Source organism: Schistocerca americana, chromosome X (genome assembly GCF_021461395.2).
Source record: "Schistocerca americana isolate TAMUIC-IGC-003095 chromosome X, iqSchAmer2.1, whole genome shotgun sequence".
In the NCBI taxonomy this organism is placed as follows: Eukaryota; Metazoa; Arthropoda; class Insecta; order Orthoptera; family Acrididae; genus Schistocerca; species Schistocerca americana.
The window spans coordinates 172,795,093-172,820,893 of NC_060130.1; the positions used below are offsets into that span (position 1 = coordinate 172,795,093).

Sequence of the window (25,801 nt, forward strand, 5' to 3'; positions counted from 1 at the left end):
GCAAATGATGCATTTTTGAAAAAAGAATATTGCAAAAATGTTACATTATTATTCAATAATGTAATGCACCTGATGTTTACTACTAATACACAATGACAATCCTTGGTATACTTTGTATACACTCCTGGAAATTGAAATAAGAACACCGTGAATTCATTGTCCCAGGAAGGGGAAACTTTATTGACACATTCCTGGGGTCAGATACATCACATGATCACACTGACAGAACCACAGGCACATAGACACAGGCAACAGAGCATGCACAATGTCGGCACTAGTACAGTGTATATCCACCTTTCGCAGCAATGCAGGCTGCTATTCTCCCATGGAGACGATCGTAGAGATGCTGGATGTAGTCCTGTGGAACGGCTTGCCATGCCATTTCCACCTGGCGCCTCAGTTGGACCAGCGTTCGTGATGGACGTGCAGACCGCGTGAGACGACGCTTCATCCAGTCCCAAACATGCTCAATGGGGGACAGATCCGGAGATCTTGCTGGCCAGGGTAGTTGACTTACACCTTCTAGAGCACGTTGGGTGGCACGGGATACATGCGGACGTGCATTGTCCTGTTGGAACAGCAAGTTCCCTTGCCGGTCTAGGAATGGTAGAACGATGGGTTCGATGACGGTTTGGATGTACCGTGCACTATTCAGTGTCCCCTCGACGATCACCAGTGGTGTACGGCCAGTGTAGGAGATCGCTCCCCACACCATGATGCCAGGTGTTGGCCCTGTGTGCCTCGGTCGTATGCAGTCCTGATTGTGGCGCTCACCTGCACGGCGCCAAACACGCATACGACCATCATTGGCACCAAGGCAGAAGCGACTCTCATCGCTGAAGACGACACGTCTCCATTCGTCCCTCCATTCACGCCTGTCGCGACACCACTGGAGGCGGGCTGCACGATGTTGGGGCGTGAGCGGAAGACGGCCTAACGGTGTGCGGGACCGTAGCCCAGCTTCATGGAGACGGTTGCGAATGGTCCTCGCCGATACCCCAGGAGCAACAGTGTCCCTAATTTGCTGGGAAGTGGCGGTGCGGTCCCCTACGGCACTGCGTAGGATCCTACGGTCTTGGCGTGCATCCGTGCGTCACTGCGGTTCGGTCCCAGGTCGACGGGCACGTGCACCTTCCGCCGACCACTGGCGACAACATCGATGTACTGTGGAGACCTCACGCCCCACGTGTTGAGCAATTCGGCGGTACGTCCACCCGGCCTCCCGCATGCCCACTATACGCCCTCGCTCAGTCCGTCAACTGCACATACGGTTCACGTCCACGCTGTCGCGGCATGCTACCAGTGTTAAAGACTGCGATGGAGCTCCGTATGCCACGGCAAACTGGCTGACACTGACGGCGGCGGTGCACAAATGCTGCGCAGCTAGCGCCATTCGACGGCCAACACCGCGGTTCCTGGTGTGTCCGCTGTGCCGTGCGTGTGATCATTGCTTGTACAGCCCTCTCGCAGTGTCCAGAGCAAGTATGGTGGGTCTGACACCGGTGTCAATGTGTTCTTTTTTCCATTTCCAGGAGTGTATATTGAACAGTTACGAACTAGTAAAGGAATCTCCAGTTCTCAAAGTTCTTGCCAGACTCTCTTTGCAAGATATTGCAGCTGTGCAATTTATGTCCATTATTTGCAGTTCAGATAAAACAGAAGTTGAAACTCTTCGAGCAACATCAGATGAAAATTTTCAAGTTGTCCATTCTTGCCAGCAAGCAGTTTCCAGAAGTGAAATAGTCTCCCACTTAAGATCTCCAGAATGGTCAACTAGAAAGCAAGCACAATTTCAAAACGAATTTGTACCTGGAATGTTAGATCACAGGTAAAAGTAGGAAAACTATAAAACCTTAAAAAGACAGAGGACAAAAAATATGAACTAGGTAGAAACTGCTGGGAAAAGATGAGATGGACCTGGAGAACTGTAGTCAAATGAATACATAATGTACTACTGAAGGGGACAAGTGAAAGGAATGCATGGAGTAAGAGTGTTTGATAGAGGAATTGTCTGTTGTGTGGGAAATGTAAACACTGCGAGTGACAATGCAATAGGTGTAAATCAGAAAGTAGTAGAAAATATGTATTAATTATCCAGGTCTGTATGCAATCTTCAGAATGTGAAGACCAGCTCATAGAGGACACATACAGCATAATAAAGTAATGGGTGATAGTAGAGGGTGCTGCAAAATTGTACTGGGTGATTGGAATGCCTTCGTGAGGAATGACAGAGGTGAACAGCTTCTTGACTTCTGCAGGGAAAGACAGCTGGTAGTGGCAAATGCATGATTCAAAGCTCACAGGAGGGAGTGACATCTAGAAATCACTAGGGAATAAATATAGAAACCAAATTGATTTTATATTGGTAGAATAAAGTTACAGAAATGGAGCACTCACTACCAGGTGCAGATATTAGTGACCTCAGTTTGCTTATGGCAGAAATAGAAATAAAAATGAAAACAGCTGGAAAAGGCTACTGTCATGAAAAAGAGAGAAGACTTGGGAAAGAAAGAATTATGGAAATGCTATTGCTTGAGCTTACTAACATGTTAAAAAACAAAGAAGGGCAGAAAAGTGTAAGATGTGTAAATGGAATAGGGCAAAAACAGCCATCGAATGCACAAGAAATTACTTTGAAGGTGGAGAAGATAAGGTAACCCTAAAACAAGAACAATTAATATGCAAGAAACATGTACCAAAGGCTGAATAACAAACTGTATAGAGAAACAGAGCACGCTAGGGAAAATGGCTAAAAAGAGTGGTATGGTGCCTTTGACAGGAGAGGAAGGGAAGACACACTTTACTGTGCACAGAGTAGATTACAACAGGGGCTCAGAAAACACCAGCAAGTGCTGCAATGGAAATTCTCAGTAAGGACAAAAATGTAATATACAAAGATCATGAGGATATTCTGTAGAGATGTGAAGACTATTCAAAAGAACGATTTACACATACTGCAAACTAACAATTCTTGGACCAGACTCCTTGAACTCTGTGAATGATGAGTAAGAAACAACAATCATAATGGAAAGAAGTAAAGAGTGCAATAGCAGCAGTGAAAAATAGTAAAGCAGTAGGTATAGATATGATACCAGGAGATGTACTAAAATGCTTGAACCAAGGAGGAAAAGAAATAATGAGCATATGATGGCTTACAGACTAATTACATTTAAATCAAACAGCATCAGTGGAAGTCAAAGGACATGTACCAACTGGAAATTTAGATTATAATGGTCATTTATGTTTATCTTGTGGTTGCTGCTCACACACATCACAGTTACAAATAACAAACTAACTTACATGCCAACTTTGTCTTATCAACTCAGGTATTCGTGTCCAACAGTAAATGAACATCAGTGCTGTAAATTAAGAATTCCTTACCAAATAGTTGACACTTGAATCAGATAAATTTCTGTCACTTGGGTCTATTTCTCCTCTAACAATCCAAAATAAGTTGTCATGGTACTACTCATGCATTCTACTCGGCACAGTGGGTGCTGAGAGCGACTATAAATGGGAAATGGAATTGAAATTGAATTTTTTGTTTGATCTTGTAGGATTACATGGTGTACAGTGAATGTACATGTAATATAGGACATTGTCAAAAATATAAAAACCCTCATTATCCCATACTTTCTAATTATCCTAACATCCTTGATTGTAATTTACAAATTTAATGTGAACAATACTCAACACTGTAAAATTCATTTTCCACCAGATACTCTCTTAAATTCTTTGAAAGCTTAGTGTCATGTACATTGTCACACAGTTTTTTAAACAGACTTCTTAGTAATTTGATACCCGAGTGTTGGGGTCCTCTTTCAAGCATTGCCAGTCGGTGGGGTATACTTCATATATCATTCTTCCTCTGTGTGTTGTGGGAGTGTACACTAGCATTTGTAGTCCACTCCGCACTATTTTGTGAGATATGTAGATAGTTTTATATATTTACAAGGCAGAAAAAGGTAAGATGCCTAGTCTTTCTGCATGTTTAAGAAGTATTTCTTCTTAATGATTCTGACTGTTTTTGTTGTAATGTCAAAACCCTTTTTATTTCTTCAATGTTACAGTTTCCCTGCATTAGTGCTCCATACTGCAGGTATGGTTCAAAGAGTCAATGGTACACTGTGCACAGAAACTGTTTGCATGCTGTGCTAAGTTTCTTACAGACAGAGGCACTGACAATGCATTCTTGTTACATGTCACTAATGAAAAAAACAGTGCATGAGTTGAACTTAGTAGAGCCAGTAATCAGCGTGCTGCAGCAAACCAGCCCCTGCTGATGTTGGTTGTCATTTCTAATTCCATCCCCCAGCGGGTCCAGAGGTAAGAATAGGCCCGAGGTATTGCTGTCTGTTGTAAGAGGCAACTAAAAGGAGTCTCACACGTTTCTGTCTTCGTTTTATGGTCCCCTGTAGGGTTTGACCTCCATTTTTCAAAATTTTACTGAAGAGCGAGCCAGTTGGGGAAGGGCGCCTCCCGTGGTGCATCGTGTCCATCGTGCATTGAGATCTGTAGCCCACTTTTTCGTCATGGCATTGCAATCCCACTCATCCTACACCTCTTTAGCGAGGATACCTTTCTGGGTGTGTTTTCGTCCACCCACTATGCAGTGTCATTTTCTGTGCCGACAAAAACCACGGACTTCTTTGTACCTCATATCCAGCAAGGTAGCCAGTCCGTTGTGGTCAGGCCGCCAGTTACCCTGTTGGTTGTAGCCCCTGACACCACAGGGATCACTCTGCTGATGCCTGCGCCGTTAACTCCCCACATATGCTGAGGAGTAGGTGCCCGTCACCCTGGGGCATTGGGGCTCCGGCAATGGCCATCCCGCCAGGTGGCCTTTGCTGCAGCTGAGTGGTGCCTGTGGGGAGAGCCCCTGGTCGGTGTGGGTGGCATCAGGCGGATGACACACCATGAAGCGTAGTACGTTATCTCTTGCTGGTGGTATGCCTGCTAGCAGTCTCTAAGCGGGCATAGTCTAACTTTAATGCTAAGAAATATGACCCCAAGTTGTTCCCCTCCCTCACTACATCATGGGAGGAACGCCAGGCCAAGGATGGCAGCGAAGCTTATTCATCCTGGTACCTCACATGTACGAGAGTTGATGGGGAATCTTTCTTGTCAATGAAATCTCAGTTTTTTGTGGAACATTTGGAGGACAAATTTGGGGAGGTGGAGGGCTTGTCCAAAATGCACTCTGGGTTGGCTTTGATAAAAACTGCATCCTCTGCCCAGTCATGGGCATTACTCGCTTGTGGCAAGTTGGGAGATGTTTCTGTTACCATCACACCTCATAGGAGCTTAAATATGGTCCTTCTGCAGTCCGATGATGAGCTGCATGCCAATTTAGAGCAGTGAGGTGTTCATTTCGTCGGGCGCATCCATCGGGGTCCGAGGGTAACAAAGTTGCCACCGGTGCCTTCATCTTTGCCTTCAAGGGTGACACATGGCCCGAGAAGGTCAAGGTGATGGTTTACCACTGTGACATCAAGCCATATATCCCTCCCCCAATGCGGTGCTTTAAGTGCTGGAAGTTCGGCCATATGTCTTCCCGCTGTACTTCGCCCCACCTGTCGAGATTGTGGACGTCCATCACATCCCAATACTCCATGCACCCTGCCTCCCATCTGTGTCAACTGTGGAGAGAATCATTCACCTTGCTCACCAGACTGCTGGATTTTAGAGAAAGAGAGGAAAATGATGGAATATAAGACCCTGGACTGACTGACCTACACTGAGGATAAGAGGAAATTTGGGCACCTACATCCTGTGGCTATGACCACCTCATATGCCTCCACTACGAGAACAGTTCTCGCCCCATCAGTTCCTCGAATTCCTGTTGCCTCTCAGAACCGGGAGACTACACCTGCTCTCTTGATGGTGGGGGGCACTTCCCTCCTTGTTGCTCTCACCCCATCTACTTCGGGAGCAACCCCCCTCCCCAACCATCGGGAATTTCAGTCCCCACTTCTGAGCCAGAGAATCATAAGGCTTCTTTGGCTCCTCTCACTAGGAAGGTGCCCTTTGGGTCACACTCTTCCCAGGTTTCTGCTAGTGGGAAAGATGACAGCTGCCAGTGGCTGAAGAGCCCAAAAGCAGCTGGTTGTAGGGCTTCACACTCATCCTCAGTCCTGCACACTGCTTCAGTGAAGTCCTCCCAGCCAGGGAAACCCAAGCAACAGTGCGAGAAATCGAAAAAAGAAGACCCCTAAGAACAAGGAACTTGCAAGCTCTGCGTCTGAGGATGGGGTGGAGATTCTGGGATCCACTGAGGACCTGGATCTCGTCGGACCCTCAGTAACAATGGACATAGACTGCTCAGGCAAAAATTCAGTGGCAGCAGGTGACCCAGAGGTGTAAACTGCCTCATTGAATGTTCCATGCTTTCCCAGTCTCACAATGATGTCATCCTCCAGTGGAATTGCAGCAGTTTTTTCCACCGCTTGGCTGAGGTACGGCAACTGTTAACTTTACACCTGCTTTCTGCATTGCTCTCAAGGAAACCTGGTTCCCGGCAGTGCGGACACCTGTCTTCCGCAGCTATAAGGGATATTACAGGAACTGTAGCAACTATAATAGTGTCAGGCGGAGTTTGCGTTTATGTCCTAAAGTCAGTCTGTAGTGGACTGTGCCCCTTCAAACCCCTCTTGAAGCTGTGGCTGTCAGAATAGACGACACGGGAAATAACGGTCTGCAGTTTATATCTTCCTCCAGATGGTGCAGTATCCTTCAATGTATTAGCTGCACGGATTGATCAACTCCCTAAACTTCTCCTACTTCTGGGAGATTTTAATGCCCACAAAGCCTTGTGGGGTGGTACCATGTTTACTGGCCAAGGCAGAGATTTCGAAACTTTACTGTCGCAATTCCTCTGCCTCTTAAATACTGGGCCCACCACACATTTCATGGTGGCTCATGGTAGTTACTCATCCATCGATTTATCAATTTGCAGCCCAGAACTTCTCCCATCTATCCACTGGAGAGCACATTATGACCTGTGTGGTGGTGACCACTTCCACATCTTCCTGTCGCTGTCCCGGTGTCAGACCCACGAACGCCTACCCAGATGGGCCCTAAACAAGGCAGACTTCGAAACTTTCACCTCTGATGTCACCATTGACTCTGCGCCACATGGTAACATTGATGTGATGGTTGAGCAGGTGACTACCACAATTGTTTCTATGGCAGAAAATGCATTCCTTCGCTTTTTAGGGTGCCCCCGGCAAAAGACTCCCTTGGTGGTCACTGGAAGTCGCTGAGGCAATTACAGTGTGTTGGCGAGCTCTACAGCAACATAAACGACACCCTTCCCTAGAACATCTGATAGCCTTTAAGCAGCTCCTTGACCGTGTACGCCAGCTTATAAAGTGATGGAAACAGGAGTGTTTGGAGAGGTACGTGTCAACCATTGGGTGCCGTACGTCACCTTCCCAAGTCTGGACGAAGATCAGACGTCTTTTTGGGTACCAGACCCCAACAGGTGTCCCTGGCGTTACCATCAGCGGCGTGCAATGTACTCATGCAAATGTGATTTCAGAGCACTCTGCTGAGCACTATGCTCGATCCTCTGCTTCGGAGAACTACCCCCCCAACCATTTGCACCCACAAACGGCGGATGGGAACTCCTCTCGTTCACTACATGCCACAATGAACCCTATAACGTCCCGTTTACAGAGTGGGAGCTCCTCAGTGCACTTGCACATTGCCCCGACACAGCTCCTGGGCTGGGTCGGATCCACAGTCAGATGATTAAACATCTCTCATCTACCTACAAGCACCCTCTCCTCATCATCTTCAAACGGATCTGGTGCGATGGCGTCTTTCCATCGCAGAGGCAGGAGAGTACCATCGTCCCGGTGCTCAAACCCAGCAAAAACTCATTTGATGTGAATAGCTAACGGCCAATCAGCCTCACAACGTTGTTTGTATGCTCCTGGAACATGTGTCGGCAGTTGGGTTGGGTCCTGGAGTCATGTGGCATACTGGCTCCATGTCAGGGGTGCTCTACCACTGATAACCTTGTATCCCTCTAGTCTGCTAGCCGAGCAGCCTTTTCCAGACGGCAACACCTTGTTGCTGTCTTTTTTTATCTGTGCAAAGCGTATGACACCATCTAGCTACATCATATCCTTGCCACGTTATATGAGTGGGGTCTCGGAGGCCCGCTTCAGATTTTTATCCAGAATTGCCTGTCGCTCCGTACTTTCCGTGTCCAAGTTGGTGCCTCTTACAGTTTTTTTTCCACCTGTGGCAGTTCATCTGCCGCATCAGTGACCCACGTCAGGGCTAACGATTGCAGTTCACGTGCAATCCCTTCTGTCTGAACTGGAGTCCTTCCCTTTACCACCTCCCATCCAGGTCCATTCGCCTACACCTCCATGGTGTACACTTAGGCTGCAGATTCGTCTGGACCTTTCACATGACCCTAAGGACTCAGTTACTCCTGCTGCTCTCCGCTGTCATTTCCTCTCGATTCTTGACGTTTTCCGGGGCTCTGAAGTGATTTATACCGACGGCTCGATGGCTGATGGTCTTGTTGGCTTCGCCTACGTCCACAGAGGCCATTTTGAACAGCATTCCTTGCCCGATGGCTGCAGTGTATGTACTGCAGGGCTGGTGGCTATCTGTCGTGCACTGCAGTATTTCCATTCATGTCACGGGGAAACGTTTCTTCTATGTACTGACTCCTTGAGCAGCCTACAAGTTATCGGCCAGTGCTACCCTCGCCATCCTTTGGTAGTGCCCATCCAAGAGTCCATCTATGCCCTGGACCGGTCCTGTCATTCAGTGGTGTTTATGTGGACCCCAGGACACATCGGCATCCCAGGCAACAAACTTGCTGACAGGCTACGCGGAAACTGCTTCTGGAGATAGGCATCTCTGTACCTGACCTGCATTCTGACTTACACCATAGGGTTTTTCGGCTTTGGGAGACATGGGATAACAGTACACGCAACAAACTGCGTGTCATTAAGGAGATTATGAATGTGTGGTCTTCCACAGGGGCCTCTCGCAGGGAATCAGTTGTCCTCTGCCAGCTCTGCATTGGCCACTCTTGGGTGAGCGACGGTTACCTCCTGCCATGAAGACCTGCCTGAGTGTCGGTGTGGCACCCAGTTGACAGTGGCCCATATTCTGGTGCACTGTCCCACTTTGACTGCCCAGCAATTAAATCTTGGGTTACCACAGTTGTTGCTTCTAATGAAGTTAGACTAATGAGGTTGGGATATTTTTCATTTAAGACAATTTAATTTCGCAACAAAACTGTAACAGTCCCCCGCTCCCCCCCCCCCCCCCCCCACGCGCACGCGCACGTGCGCACGTACGTACGCACGCGCACACACACACACACACACACACACACACACACACACACACACGCGCACAGGCGCGCGCACAGGCGCGCGCACAGGCGCGCGCACACGCGCGCACACACTCTCACTCTCACTCTCACTCTCACTCACTCTCACTCTCACTCTCACTCTCACTCTCACTCTCTCTCTCTCTCTCTCTCTCTCTCTCTCTCTCTCTCTCTCTTCTTTCATTTTACCCATCAGGACATAATCATAATCGTCAGGTTGGGAACCATTGGTCTATGTTTCGCAACTGCATACAGGTTTAAGGTGATTGAAATTGAGAGAAATATGTGCCATGCCACATTTGAATATTTGTTCCTGTCAGATTAAAAATATCTCATAGAACGCATTATAATGACCAAAACATATATATATATATATATAATCAGAAACACTTTAGATTTGAGTTTGCTTGTGTCCTTTATAGAATGATTTAAGAGCTTAATATTTTGAATAGACAGCTGTATACAGAAAATTATAAACTATTTTTTGTTATATTGTCCTGTTCTTCACATGTACCTTTTTGTCATTTTATTCGTGAGGTTATCTGTCAGCTGACTTCTCGGCTGTTCTTCACTAAAGTTTCAAAAAAGCCATTCTTACTACTATAAATTTGAGAATGATTACTGCTTGGTGCCTAGTGTCCACTACAGTGGACAGCTGTTAATGGTTGCTTTGCTGGCATTTTCAATCATTCCTATATTCCTATGCTGCAAATGCACTCCCAACTGGTGGTGTGCCCTACATGCATTTGCAGCCTCATGACTGACTGAAAACACCAGAGAAGTGACCATTAAAAGCTGTCTCCTGTAGTGAAATTCATGCACCACGGGGCAACTGCTTTGTATTTGCATTGGTCTTCATTTTTATGCTGATTTTAAATATGGGACAGTGTCTTAAATGCTGTTCATAGCATTTTAATGTTTGCTGTCAATGCTGAATCAGTAATAAATCTTACGTCAATACTTGTTGTCTAAACTGTGTAACAGAATTTGTAGATTTTGATCTGTAAAATCCTAAAAGTACAGCTCTTATTCCAATCAGAATATTATTTATAAAATACAAAAGCAAGCAAGGGGGTATATTTTGTGGCTAGACAGTTACTGCTTGACTAAATACTGCCTTAGGATGATTGAAGCTTTCATTAAGTAGAGCATAATGGGACTCTGTAAACTGAATAGGATGACATAGTCAGATTTCTGGACTGTACATATTTCACTCCAGAAAGAAAAGTGGCAAGAGTTGAAAAACAGCAATTTTTAGTTTGTCATTGAAAAATGTGTGTGAAGTGCTCCAACATGTGCAAAAAAATATAATCGAGTGTATTGCCAACAATACTTACTTGAAATTTAAAGGAAGCTTGTACTATATCAATATAAGTTTTATAAGATAGTCTTTAAGTTATTTTTCAAAGCACTGTATTTTTGAGTTCTTTCTGTTATTGCCAGTGTGTGATGTTAGCATTAGATATCATTTTCAACAATGAAATTCAGTTGGAAGATTTTTACGACATGCTTGACAAAATTTGAGATTTCAGCTACAATCTTTGGTGTAAAAATGTGCATCTAAGACTGAGAGCTTCAGAGCTTGAGTTTCTCTGTGCCATCTCCATTGTACAAAAATGCAACTTTAAAACTGCTGTTATTAAAAATTGTTTTCAGATCAAGCAACTGCATGCTATGTTTCCTTGATAATTAAATATTGATGTTTCTTCATGTATGCAAAAAGTTTAATTTTTCTGATTAAAAATAACTGTGAGTGTGTAATGGACAGATTTTAGTTGTATTATAAACTTGCAATATTGGGGTAATATAATCTTGTGAACTAATCCTTGTTCCTTAGAACAGGTAGTAAGTCGGATATTTGTCTTTCAGTTTCAGTCTCATCAGATCTTCCACGTATTGGTCATAGCTGCAGCATTTGTCCACTACCATGGTATAACAGAAATGGCTATGTATAGGCTAAATGTTGGAGAATGTCAAACTCGGGACACGCCACTTGATTCTGAAATTCATAGTATCAACAGGCAGTCATTGTAATTGTTGGATGTATGAGACTGTGAAAATACGTGACTGGACAGTTGACATGATGGTCAGTACTCTACATGTGAGATTGGTTAATGAAAATGATTCAGCAACTAAGTTGCTGAAGGTCGTGTTATAAAGAGAAAGATGGTGCTGCAGTCATGGGAAAGTACTTCAAGCATAACAGCAAAAAGAGTTGTCATCATAGTAAGCTGGGTGACCAGTAGTGGTCACTGTTTGGGATTAAGACTTTTCACCTTCCAATATGTTTGTGTAATAAGTCACTTGTGATCAATATGACCATACCTAGTGAAACACAATGTCTCTTTTGGTAAGTTATCAAGGCTGTTATGCAACACTTAGCATTGCACATGTCTGTGTAGCATTTTAAATTATCACACCTTTCCCTGTTCATTTGCGCACAAGCTTACTTTTGCTGAGTCAAAGAATTATCATGTCAAATATCACATTGTTTGAAGCTTTGTTGTAGGCTAATATATATTACCCTGCAAGATCTTTGTGCGTGTCTTTTAAATCTATATGTTTTGCTTTGGTGTCTAAAGAAATGTCATTTGGCCCAAAAACTTAAGAATGATTGACTTTATTTTAGTATACAGAACCATTGGAATTGTAAACAGATCAGGAGGTATACCCAGTAGATGTTAAAAATTGTCATGTGTATGTTCTAAGTATTAACTCTTACTACTTTACTTTTACATGTTTGCCATCACCATTGTAGTTGTAGTGGTAAAGTGGTATTACATTCACTACATAAAACTTCACAAAAATATAACTTTGTTTGAAACATCAACATAAAGACTGAGAGATCACATATGTGCTCAGTGTGTGAAAATGTAACAAAGTAATATATATATGCACACAAAACATATCTAGAAGAGCGTATGATCTCTGAGAGAAACACCAGCAGTGTAATAGGAAATAACCCTGCAAAAATAAGTGGCACATTTGTCAAACATATATATGTGGCTGGTTTCCTTCACCATCATTGTCCATTCTGAGCAAGTGCAGTGTGTCTAATAAACTTGCCATCAATGAGGTATTAAACTCTAACCTTATTTTTTGTATGAAGTAACTGTAAAAAAAATATGAATACACTGCTGTGCTTTCCTAGAATTAGTTCCATTGGAGGTGGTTTGTCTTTGTCTTCCTCCAATCTTTGAACTTAGTGACCCTGCCATTTATAAGGTGACCTACATTTCCACGTGGACTCCAGACCACAGTGCAGTTTGCCGCTTTTCACATTAATAAATCTTTGCAGAGGTGCAAGAAGTGACAGGGAAAATGCAGGAGCAACTGGGGATTGAACCCAGCACCTTTGGATATTTAATACGGGATTTACTGGGCCAATTAGACTTACACCCTTCTTGTAGAAGACCGCAAAGATCAGGAGAAAGAAATACTTAGTCACTTATTTATTGAAATAAAGTACTGTTGGACTATTATCTTAAGGTACTTTACATGAGTATCTATGGCTATACTCGGCATATCACTGAAGTACATGACATTGTGGGCAGTCAGACTGATCTGCAGTGTCAGTTTGTAAATTTCTTGTATGCCATTGTTCAAGTGTCTTGTAATTCTGTATCTGCTGTCAAGTGTGTGTGTGTGTGTGTGTGTGTGTGTGTGTGTGTGTGTGTGTGTGTGTGTTTGGGTTGGGGGGGGGGGGGGAGGAGGAGGTTGACAAACTGCTACCTTAACTCAGTGAACTCTAAAGAGAGGCAGTGTGGCACATGTGCCAGGGTAGAAAATACGAAAACCACTGCTAAATAAAGCACAGTAAGCTAACAGGGTGTGAAAGTTGTTGTAATGCACAGACAAACATAAAGTGTAGGTGAAAATTCTTTGGGTTAGGCCATTCAAACCAGATGATGAAATAACACAAACTGGCATGTGTATTGGCAAATCTTGGAACTAGGCTGTTTTCTTCACAAGCTAATTGTAGGGCTGTAAGATGATCATTTATGGTATTTAAAAACTGCATATTAATTTGACTTGTTTGTGAAATGTATTGTCGAATATTTGGATGAACAGAGCTAAATAAGGTATTTTTGTTATTTTAATGGAATATAGAGCTTGATGGTCTGACTTTTAATTAGTGAAAAATTTTAAAGAAAATCTTGAGTTCTGTGCGTCCTTCTAATCAAACCAGTTTCTATTGTTCACTTTGATGATTTAGATTCTAAATTTAGCTCGAATAAATATTCCCATTATACTGCTTGATAACAGTAAATTAAACTTTTTATCTGCTTCAGAGTGGAGAATGTTTCTTAATTTATTCAGAATTCAAACACACAAACTAAAACCACTCATAAAACAAAAGCCCATAAATTTGTTCTTGTTATTCTTAAAAATTCTTTATTAGGACAATGGCCTGAGTTTAGGGAATGTGTAATTAATGCTATTGGTCCTGAGAAGACAATAGGGTAAATGATTCTGAACTCACAATAAACAAAAGAACCAACTCGCACAGTTTGTAATTAAACTACTCCATGTGGCAAGCTACATCCCCAGGCCTCAAATTGCAGTCTGTTGTTGTGAACAGGTCTTTCAGAGTAATCTGATTAGAGTTTGCCTTAAATGCATTCCTAATATTAATTAGTGCAATACACTGCACTGAAGATGGAAAAACATCTGTGCATAGTTCAAACACTTTGTTTGTACTTAAACTGTGAATTCATGGCCCAGAGAACCTCTTATTGACTTTTATACTGATTTTTGTATATAATTGTGTTTCAGGAGGAGGGGGGGGGGGGGGGGGGCGGCATGTTTTCCAGTATAAATGATTGTAAAGGAAATAACTAATGTTTTTGACAACACAATTTCAAGAAAAGCTGATATCTTAACGTGCCTCTGGTGTTTTGTTTAATTGTCATGGTTTCTCTGCAGTAGTGTGGCATTGAAACCTTTGTAATTTTAATGTTAGTACAATTAAAAAGTGAAACATGTATTCTGGTTTCATCACTATGCTGCCCTCCACAATTTGAGTTTGCTTTTACACATTTTGTTTCACTAGTTCTGTTTTCTGTGCTGTAACTGTTGGTAATGAACCAGCTAGAATGGACAAATTAAATTGTTTGCAGTACTACAATATTTCATATGAGCAATGACTGTGTTGCATGACTCAAATTGCCATCACAGCAAACACAACCAGTGAAACAGATGTTCATGTTCTTGTTGTAGCCTGTGATAGTTTGGGTTTTGAATTAGGAATGCTACATTTTTTTTGGTACATCCTCTGCAGCTGAGTCATTACCAACAGTTGCAGCACAGAAAATACAGCCAGCGAAACAGTGTGCATAAGTGAACTCGAATAGTGGAGAAATGCGTAGTAACCCAGCTTAAATGGTTGTCTACTGAAAAGCATCCATGTGAATACCAATTACTTGAAATGTGTATGGTATCTCAAAAGAACATTTGGCATAAAATGATTCTTTCCTCAGAATGTGCCTAGGCATTAACAGTATTTACACTTACAATAAAATAAACAGTTCTCAGAGAGAGAAAAAGAAATTAGTAAAATCTTGATGTACTGCTGGATTTTTGCCACAACTCATTGCATTGAGAACAAACCCATACAAATTTCATGTATAACTGTATAGTGTATTATATAGCAACTCCCTTTATTATTCTGTCTTACATATTATTCTGTATATGTGTGTATATTGGTTATCAAAGAGGTGTTGAATATTTATATTAAATTCTGTAATGTGCAGTGATATTTATTTAAAGTTATAGTGACACTGTTCCAACAGTGAAACTGAAAAATATTGATTGTAAAGTACTTAAAAGTGCTGTAATTTTTGTGCTGTGATGTTTCATGAGATGCTTCTCATGTCATAGTAATGGATATTGATTGAAAAGAAATGTGCCACAAGATGGACTGGACTACATTAAAATTTATCTTGCAGTTGCCAGATTTTGCCAATTCTAACACAACAGTTCAATCTCACTTATCACTGTGAATTTAAAACCTAATATTGTGCAGTTGTGTCGAGTCAAATGCATAAAATTGAAATTTGTGATAATTAAATGCAAGATCTAAGAGTAATTTTTTTACATAGCAATATCCTGAAAGTGGAACTTGATCTCCAGCATTACTGATGATTAGTGCTGTATCTTGAGGTGTAATTCAGAGAGACTTATTTTTTCAGATTTTTATGTATGGAAATACTTATTTTTTTAATACTTCCCAAAAGTATTTGATTTTAAATCAATTTAGAAGTTGTTTAGCGCACTGGTTTTTTAGTTAAGTGGTGAAGTATATACATACTTGTAAATTGTAGAGTAAATGTTCTGTTATGTCAGTAAAGCTGCAACTTTTTGTTTACAATATTTGTAATTGTAAATGTCTTCTTTAATGTAATGTTGAGAAAGAATTGTTTGATTGTTGGAAGTAGTACATGTTGAAATATAATTCGACAGTTATATTATTCTTGTTTAATGTTTGGGCTGTGCTCTAGCATATTGGAAATAAAGATTTTTAAATATTTTTTTATTTAGAGTAATTGTTTACTCCTTGAATTACACCCTATAAGTGTCCTGTGGTACCTGAACTAGCACAGGTAAACCGAGCGAGGTGGCGCAGTGGTTACACACTGGACTCGCATTCGGAAGGACGACTGTTCAATCCCGCGTCCGGCCATTCTGATTTAGGTTTTCCGTGATTTCCCTAAATCACTCCAGGCAAATGCCGGGATGGTTCCTCTGAAAGGGCACGGCAGACTTCCTTCCCCATCCTTCCCTAATCCGATGAGACCGATGACCACGCTGTCTGGTCTCCTTCCCCAAAACCAACCAACCTAGCACAGGTAATTTTTGAATGAATGAAATCCCATACTTCTTGACAGTGTAGGGGAACAGTGAGGGAGACCCACACTGCCGTACACCATAATTTTTAAATATGAATGAATTATAGTAAATTTAAGATGAAATATGTAAGAATTTGGAACAGCACCCACTACCACAGATTCTACATCCTTAAATTTTAAAAAAATTTTCACACATTTGTATTATCAGTTGGTTATGTTAGTTCTATTTTTTTGGGGGGGGGGGGGGGAGGAGGAGGAGGAGGGAGAAGATTGTCACGCTACTAAAGTTGCTGCCACTGCAAAAGTGTTGTGACAACCTTGTTTGTAGTCAGACTCTGCTGTGTAAGATTATCATTATCTGCATGAAGAAATAAGTCTAAACTCTTTCCTCCCTCATTCCCATTGCCAGTTAATATACTGTAACTAACCTTTCAATAAAGAAAACATGAAGTTCTGTCTGCTTGTTACAAATGTCATGAGCATTATTGCAACTATGCCACAGATTTGTTGCCAAGTCAAAGAAATTAGTCTTTAAAAACAGAACAGAAAAATTCAAACACAGTACATATGAAAGAACAATCTTTCTCTAAGAATATAAGAACTCCCATTATTACAAAATGTTTATCAGTCATGTGTAACTGTCAAGTAGTTAAAACAATCAGATCGATAGAACAATGTGTGTGTGTGTGTGTGTGTGTGTGTGTGTGTGTGTGTGTGTGATACTACCTTGGATCTCCATTGGTGGAAGTAGGCCTATTATTTTTATTCTATCGGCATACAGCACCATTTTACTACTGTCTGAAATAATTTAGAATAGGTTGCACCTTTTGTAAATAATCATCTGGTTTAGTGTGTCCTGGGTATTTATTATACAGATAGTCCAAACTAAAAAGTAACATGTTAATTACATGAAGCAGATGGTATTCTGTTCACATGAATACTACAAATAACATCCAGACCAGTAAATATTCCTAACTTTTTGGGTACACTTATCTAGGAGTATGCCACCAGTTTTACCTTGGCATACCACTGCAGTGAGTTTTCAGATTAGAGTTTAACACAAAGCTCTTTTAATAATTATCAATGTCAATATGAAGGCCAACACGCAGCTCTGTTGCAACAAATGCAAAGCATTTTTCCTCATGTCATTAAGAATTTATTTATAAAAACCACCCATCCAGAATGTGCAGCATGTACATCTACCTGTAACATTTATGCATTTTGTATATATTGTGTAAATAACAAGCTCCCCCATCAAAGAATTGTTCATTCACAGATACGCATCTTGATACACTTGAAATAAATTGGTATAGATCATACTTTGTGTAATTCATCATCTGATTTTGAATGTGCTGAGTGTGGAATTTTAACAAAATGTAATGAGTATAAAATAATGGTATATCTGCCTGTGTTCATACCCATTGCTATGCCTCTCTTTCCAAACAGCAGATCTCTGAGTAATCTTAATTTGTCCAATTACAAGTCTCATGTCTGTAATAAAATTCCCACGAAAGTATGTTTCATATAGTCTTACAGGTTTCTCATCACAAATTCTAAACCCGTGCATAATTTCACTACATTGCCATTTGTTTCTCGAACTAGAATCTGAATCATGTCCTCTGTAAGCACTGGGCTTAATATATTCCTCCCTACTTTGAATAAATTTAATTTTTTTTTTTCTTTCGTGAACAGAAGTTATTGCATACCATGTGGATTCTTATCTCTCTCCATTTGCTTACTTGTGCCAGTGCAGGTTCTTGATAATTATAAATTTCATCAGTCATTGTACGTACTTCCGATTCTTTAATGTCACAAAACATATTTGAAAGTTGCACTGACACATCATTGTTATGCCAGATTTCTGCATTTTCAAAATTTTAGTTTTCCTAGTCTGTTTCCCTCCCTCTGAACTCAATCACTATCTTGTGATGCACTTAGCAGTTGATCATCAGTAAATTTTTCATTGTTCCTCCCTTAACATTATTGTGCCAAATGTTGTTTGGCCACTATTTCAAATAACAGATATATCAGACAACTAAGGACAAGAAAACAAAACTGTAGGTGGGAGAATGTACTCTAACACTGTCAGTTGCTTGCATAAACACGTGTGCAGCTAGGAGGTAGTTATAGGAGAATATGGGCTCAATAGTAGGAATGAGAGAGGAGAAAGACTTCTTGAGGTCTGCAAGAAACTTCAGCTGGAATTAGCAAATACAGAAGTGCTAGAAAGAAGGTACACTTGGAGACATGGAATGATACCAGTTGGTTAACATCATGGGGAGACAGATTCTGAAATCAGACACTGGATTCTGTCATACCAATGATCACAGTTATACTGAATGGGGTGAACTTTGTCAGTAATAATCAATGGGTAATGAAGTTGTCTACTGAAGTATTGAGGAATGATGTGTGTTTGAAGTTGTCTGAGGCTGTATGCATTGTTATAATGAATAGCTCAGCTGTACTGCAGGTTTGATGGCATCATTGGGTCAATTTAAAAAATAAGAATTTGTATTAAAAGAATGAGAGGTACCTTGCCCAATAAAACATTCTGAGCAGTGAATGAAATTTTCGTCTATCATAACTACATTGGTAACAAACAAACCTGACTATATAATGAAACAAATTGTCATTTCTCCTTTTCTACAGGAGAATAATCTTTATTTACTTTTGTTAAGTGATTCTGTCCACATTCTATGGGTTTCACATGCTGCCAGGATATCCTCATTACAATCATTGGTATTCTATTTCAGTACTTAATTATTAGTTTATCCTTTTTTAAACTTCAGATCTATTTGTTAATCTATTACTGAGGACTAGACCTACCGGGAGAAACAAAGGGGATTGGGCCAGCATTACTTAATAATGTACAGTGCTCACTTTATTAATTCTACAAATAGGAATATCCCCCTTCTAAATGGAGAACATGGCATGTACAATGTAATCAGTTTGAGGAGGTCATCTGTAAGCATGTCTTGCTCACAAAAGTGATTTGTTGTGATCAATATTGACACATTTAGTGCAATTCCTTATCCATTAAGAAAGTTTCCTTCATATGGTTGTACGATATATTCACAATAGGTCTCATGTTATAAATTTTGCAGTTGTGCTTTTGATTAAAGTAGCTGCAAAAAGTATGTGGAGATCAATAATACACAGATCAATGGAAGAAAAGTATCCTATTGCCTTATTAAAGTTTGTTATCTTTATATTGTGGTGGCCTGTAAGAACCTTTCAATACCTCAACTGTTGGGGCAAAAAGAATTGGACAAATAAATGGAGGAAACAGTATTTGTATTGCACAAGACCAACAGCTTGCACATGGATAGTCATAGTGATGGGTAAAGTATGAAATGTATCACTACCATTTCAATTGTAGCTCTGTCTTTCATTTCATTTAGTCAGTTTACATTGTATAAATGCTGTCCAATATATGTATGGATGAAGTCCAATAAATAAGTTTCCCTATTCTATATAAAAAAACATTACACACAATTTATCATACTGAAATGATTTTATTGGCATTGTACAATGCTGCTGTTACTTTTCTACATAGTCATGTTTTTCCAAACATTTTTGGTAACATGACAATTTTTTCCTAACCAGTGCTGTTCCAGGTCAAGTCCTGTGCTCGTAACCAGCTGTTCACTGTTGATGGGACTTCATCATCAGCTGAAGTGCTTGAGTTGTGTGAACACATGTGAAATCGCTTGGGGGCAAGATCTGGTGAATATTGAGGATGCAGGAACACTTCCCAGTTGAATCTTCTGATCTCAACTTGGGTCATTTGAGCTAGATGAGGCTACGCATTGTCATGAAGGAAAACAACTTAGCCTGACAAAAGTCCAGGACATTTTGTTTTGATGACATCTTACAGATTCCTCTGCATTCATTGTGTTATTGCCATAACTTTTCCTGCCAAATGTGTGACCTTTGCCCACTTTCGCCACATTTCTTCCACACCACACCCGGACGTTTTGTCTCAGAAGTCAAACTGTGGATCAACGTCTTATCCCCAGTAACAAACCATTTGACGAGCAACTCTCCCACCCTCTGACGCATTTCCAGAAACATTCGGGCCAAACCTGTCCATTGCTGCTTGTGGATATCACTCAGCAATGTCACACCCATCTTGTACAGACTTTTCAGTAGTGAAGATGGTCTGTCAGTATCTGTGCAATGAATGAGCACATACAATTGTAGGCCCCAGAGGTAATGCGACAATCTTCCTCCATAATACTGTGATCGCTATAATGGCGTCATTACATGTCACAGTAGAGGGCATCCCTATGTGCTGTTCATTGTGCACATCTTTACACACTTCCACAAACTATACCCACCGACATCAAACCATCTGAACACTCACACTGCCTCCCCCATAGATAAAAGTTAACTCCTGAGAGATATCAACAGCGAATGCTGTGAAAAAACGCAATGTACTTGTAAGACAGAGTGAGCATTGTCAGCACGTACCAGTCAAAGTTCCAATCCTCAGGTCATAGGTACAGTTTATTTTGCAGAGAAATAAAAGTGGGAAACTCACTTATTGGATGGCCATCATTCAACAGATATGTTTCGAGTGACATACAAAGACAGAAACCAGAACATACTTTTACATTGGCAAAATAATTAAATATTATGACGAACAAATTTACAACATATGCAGAATAATATTAAATATGCATAATTAAAAATCTTCAGGCTCACATTACACACATCATATGATTTTTTTTTAATTCTATAGCAGTAAGAATTTTAGTATACTATATAATAAAAGTACCTCTGCAGCAGTGATATTCTTACACAAAACAGATTCTTCCCATGCCTTAATGTGGTTATGTCACAGCATACTATTTTGTACAGAAACAAAAAGTTCTTCCCAATTTACAAAAACAATACTAATTGACCAGAACCCAGAGAATGTGACAAGTTTTTATTTTACATTTAGTCTATGAATCTGGCTGCAAAGATTCCTTCACCTTACACCAACATCTGGGGATAAGGTGATCCTTCAAAATGCTTATGTAAGTGGTCATTTCTTTTATGCTTAGTGGCAGTCTGTTAAAAAATAAGCTCCCTGTGCTTATTAGGTCTTTATCTGTTACTTTCAGCCTTTTGCTGCAAATGTAATTGTGTTGTCTTCATGAGAGTGTCTGTTTAATGGTGCTGCACAGTTTATCATTAAAGCAGAATTGTCTCATTATGTACAAAAGAGCTACAGTTAATATTTCAAATCCTTTAAATTTATTTACACAGCACCTCAGCAGTGTTAGTTTCCTTATGCATATTATGGCTTCTTTTCAGAGTTTAAAAATTCTTTTAATGTGTATGTGATCCACTGCACCTCCCCATGTTGGTATACAATACAATACATGTGGGAAGATAAGTCCATAGTACACTTTAAGTAATATTTTTGTATCCACTAAAAAAGGACATAGAAAAAATTACAGACACAATCCGTAAAAGGTGGGTACGATTTTATGGTCACCTCAAATGAATGAACGGAAGTAGGTTAATCAAAAATATATTTCTCTTTTTTGATTCAAAACCAAAAACTATGATGCCATGGTTTAAAAACCCCAAAGAAGACCTCCAGATGCTACATATCAAACCCGAAGATGACTACTTTTCCAAAAGAAGATAGTGACAAATGGAATAACCAGAGCCAAGCAACCGAAAAGACGACATGGTGTCCTTTGGACAGAAGAGCACAAGCAGGCCCACTCACAATGAATGAGGGAAATCTGGACTCAGAAAAAAACCAGGCTCAGTGCGACAAGACTTTACATGGTCCTAGATAGCCCCCAACAAATAAACAACAACAACAACAACAATAATAAAGGACATTTTCTTCATCATAAATACGTCTGAACTTATTTTTGGGCAGATCTTGCCAAAATGGTTTTTCCATGTCAATAATGTTTCTTTTACTCTATAGCAACAATATTCTATTTTGCCTTCTGGCTATTGGTCTCGATACACAGTACCATCCTGGGACCACTCAGTCATCACACTCACTTCTAAAGTAAGTGTCTCATCCTCCATGCTAAGAATAAAATCCTCTGTTTTTCTAGTTCTGTTTGTTCAAAATTTTGTGCATATAGTTTTCTTTTTATTTATGAATTGGTTATTTCCTCTGAAATATCTTTCTGCCTTTACCATTCCTCACTGGCTCTCCTTACCAAGTGCTTTACCATATCACTACACACTAACAGAGTTCCTGACTGTACATAGTCATATTTTCATTCAAAGCAGTGTGAATGTATTTTACGTACAACACAAAGAGTAGAGCTCCTAGTATCAAATCCCAAGCTACTCTGTACTTTACTTCCAGAAAATCGGACTAGACAGTGTTTTGGTATTATAAGATCTATATTTTACTTCTAAACACTGCTGTTTGTTTTCAACAAAAGTTTTTATAATGTTAGCAGCTTTCCCTCTTATGACATAGCAGTGTAATTTCTCTAGGAGAATTCTGTGGCAAACACAACTGAAAGCTTTCTAAATGTCTAAGAATATGTTGGATACTTTCCTCTTATCATCCAAAGCCTTAATTATGATTATTAGGAAACTTACCACTGCTGTCTTTGTGGATCTCCACTTTCTAAAAACATGCTATGATACCATTTTTCTACGATAATCATTCTGTCAGTACAGACTGCATCTACTATTTTAGACAGAACAGTTGTAACAAGTTATGGGTCTGTAGTAGCATGGGTCTCCTTTAAATATCGGTACTACTTTGCTCCATTATGAGCAAACTTCTTCATTACCAGGTTTATCAAAAATGTCAGAGGTTTGGAAGACATTTATCACAGTATTTAATCATTTTTTATAATATGCCATCGAGTCACACTGTAACTTTTTTAGTGTCCTAATAATATTTGAAATTTCAAGTCACCTGTTGGAAACAGAAATAAACTTTCAGTCACCCTTTTGGGTCCTCCCATGCTCTTTGGTACTGCAATGTTGTGTTTAAGCAGTTTCTCCACTATTAATATACAATGCCGATTGAAAGTATTACATACTTTTCATGGATCTTTCACTTCCTTCCTCTCTCCTGTTAATATTTTAAGATACAATTCTTTCATATTGTCATTGATTTAATTCCAGACTGTTTTTAGAGAGGTTTGAAATCTACTTCCAGTTTTTGGCAGCTAGATTTTGATTTTCTTTTTTATTGTAGTATATGCTTTCCTCTTCCTGCTGTAAGCCTCATGACTGGCCTGTCTTCTATCTTTTAAGTAATTTTCATGTACCTCTATCAGATCATTTTTAGCTTTTTTAAATTTCCACAGTGATTCATTTCTTGTTTTGTTTATCAGTAACAGTTCTCATTCAGTCTGTCCTACCAGTAAAGATCATAACCGCTTAGCGCAGGTGAGTTGGATGTGTAGATCTCCTGGTGGGTGGTGTGTTTCCCCCCCTCCCCCAGTAATAATAGGGAAGTTTATATACTCCATCTGTCCAGAATGTTATGAGACTGATTTTATACCTGGTGTATAGACAACAACAGCCCAGTAACTATCGTGGCAGCTTGTATTAACAACTGTAAACAACGGATATGCTTTCAAACAGTCCACTGTGAGCAGGCTGTGTTATTTAGTGGACACAGTGCTGTAGTGTGGCAACACTGTGTCACTAATCACACTGGAACAATGAACTGAACATCTCAAAATCAAATAAGTATAAAGGACATTCTCCAGAATGTTTCAAAGAAGATAAAAGTGTGTGTGCAGTTCGTCCCACACACCTTGACTCCTGAACATAAATGATGATGTATGGATGCCTGCCACAACTTGATTCAAATGCAACATGTGGAATGTTCTTTTATTGAAAAAGTTATCAGATGTGACAAGATTTGGTAAACGACAAAGTACAGAAATTCACATGAAAAGTCAAAGCTTTGACTTCATAACCAACATTAAAGCTAATGGGATGCCCAAGTTGAACATCCTAAACAAGGACTTTTCTGACAGTTTTACTTAGTTGTACGAACATTGTGTGTGTTGCACTCAGTGAGGGGGAAAGACTATGTAGAACACTAAGTGTTAAAAATACCAAGTTAACTTTTGTTTGTTTTTAATGCAATTTTATTAGGTCATTTTCTTGTCTGTCAATTCAGTACAAATTTTGGAATTTATTTTGAACTAACTAATTTTAAACATAGCTCAGAACTGGATGGTAATGCAATATGAACTTCCTTTCTTTTCTGATGTGTGGCCATTACCTCCTTTTCCTGTTCTAGTGGGGAATAGTTCACAGGAGGAACAAATGCAGACAAGCCTCTGTGTGAGCTCAAAGCTCTCTTTTCACGAGATATGCATAGGAGGAAGCAATGTGCTGGTGAAGCCAGATGAAGAGAAACTGAAATAAATCCGAAAATTTACCACAGGTTTCTGTTGTAATCTCATCAAATTGCTTGAAATTAATTGAACAGTTCATGCACCTGACTAAAACGCAGAAAATAATTATTTAAATAAAACAAATTTTTAATATACCACATTTTAAATCAGACTATGCAGATTCCTGACTCCATACAGGTAGCCCTGAAAATTTGTGACTGTGAATTTTAAATAACTATGGACAGTCTTTCATGATTTCAAACAAGAACTGTGGGGCACATGCAATACATAATTGATGCATGAATAGTTCACCTCCTTGCTACTATCTATTGTTCGCACCTCACATTTCTCATTTTAAATCCTACAAGTATTTACATAGCTATTCACTGTCACAAATTTTCACGACTATCTGTATGGGGTTAAGAATCTGTATGGGGCTAAGAGAAATTATTTTATACTTTCTACTCTGATGTAAAAACATGGTATATTAAAATTTCATTTTTATTTAAATAATTTTATTTATACAGTCTCTAAAGTTTGTGGACTAACAAGATAATTGAGTGTTTGGTGATAACAATGCACACATTACTGAGTGCATGCTTAAATATGAAGTTTATGTTTATGGATTACTTTGGTCTTTGTTGAATGGCTTCAGTACTTGGCTGAACAATGTTTTATGGGGAGGGGGCTGAGTAGCTCAAACTGCTTTCTTGTCTTTGCACAGCTTTCATCATAAATTATATTTCTTTGATAAGAAATGGGCACTCGTTTTAAAATAAAATGACTGCTTGAATAATTGGCACATATCTTACTTGATAAATACAGAGCATTTGGATGAAACAGGCTTCAAAATTTCCACCTGGCTAAACTGATTTAGGTTTCCTGTGACTTCCCTGAATCACTCAGGGAGGATGTGTGAATATTTTTCTAGAACATACCACAGTCAATTTCCTTCCGCATCCTTATCCAACTGAGATTGCGCTCTGTCTCTAAGGACCACTCCATCACTGGGGCATTGATCTGTAACCCAACTTCCTTTTGTTGTGGCGAACAAGGTGTTTCTGTCCTTACTACAGTGCCCATGACTACAGTGGAATTTGAATCCAACAATTGTATTCCTACATTTTTGATACTAACTGCAATGGATAACTGTGACAGTGGCGAAAGTATGTATGGAGACAGCTGTTTCCTGCAAAACATCACACTTAACTTAACGTCATTGACAAATAGAACAGCCTGACTTA

At 40.1% G+C, this 25,801-nt stretch overlaps 1 protein-coding gene across 1 annotated transcript in view; it reads left to right on the forward strand.

Annotated features, from left to right (window-relative positions):
- The window catches only part of LOC124555016 (adiponectin receptor protein), a 95,813-nt gene extending 82,745 nt beyond the window's left edge, over positions 1 to 13,068 (forward strand). The window contains exon 7 of the mRNA XM_047128761.1: positions 11,234 to 13,068. Within this exon, the coding sequence (XP_046984717.1) occupies positions 11,234 to 11,398 (165 nt within the window). The 3' untranslated portion in view covers positions 11,399 to 13,068. The remainder of the gene's footprint in view (positions 1 to 11,233) is intronic.
- The last annotated feature ends 12,733 nt before the right edge of the window (positions 13,069 to 25,801 follow it).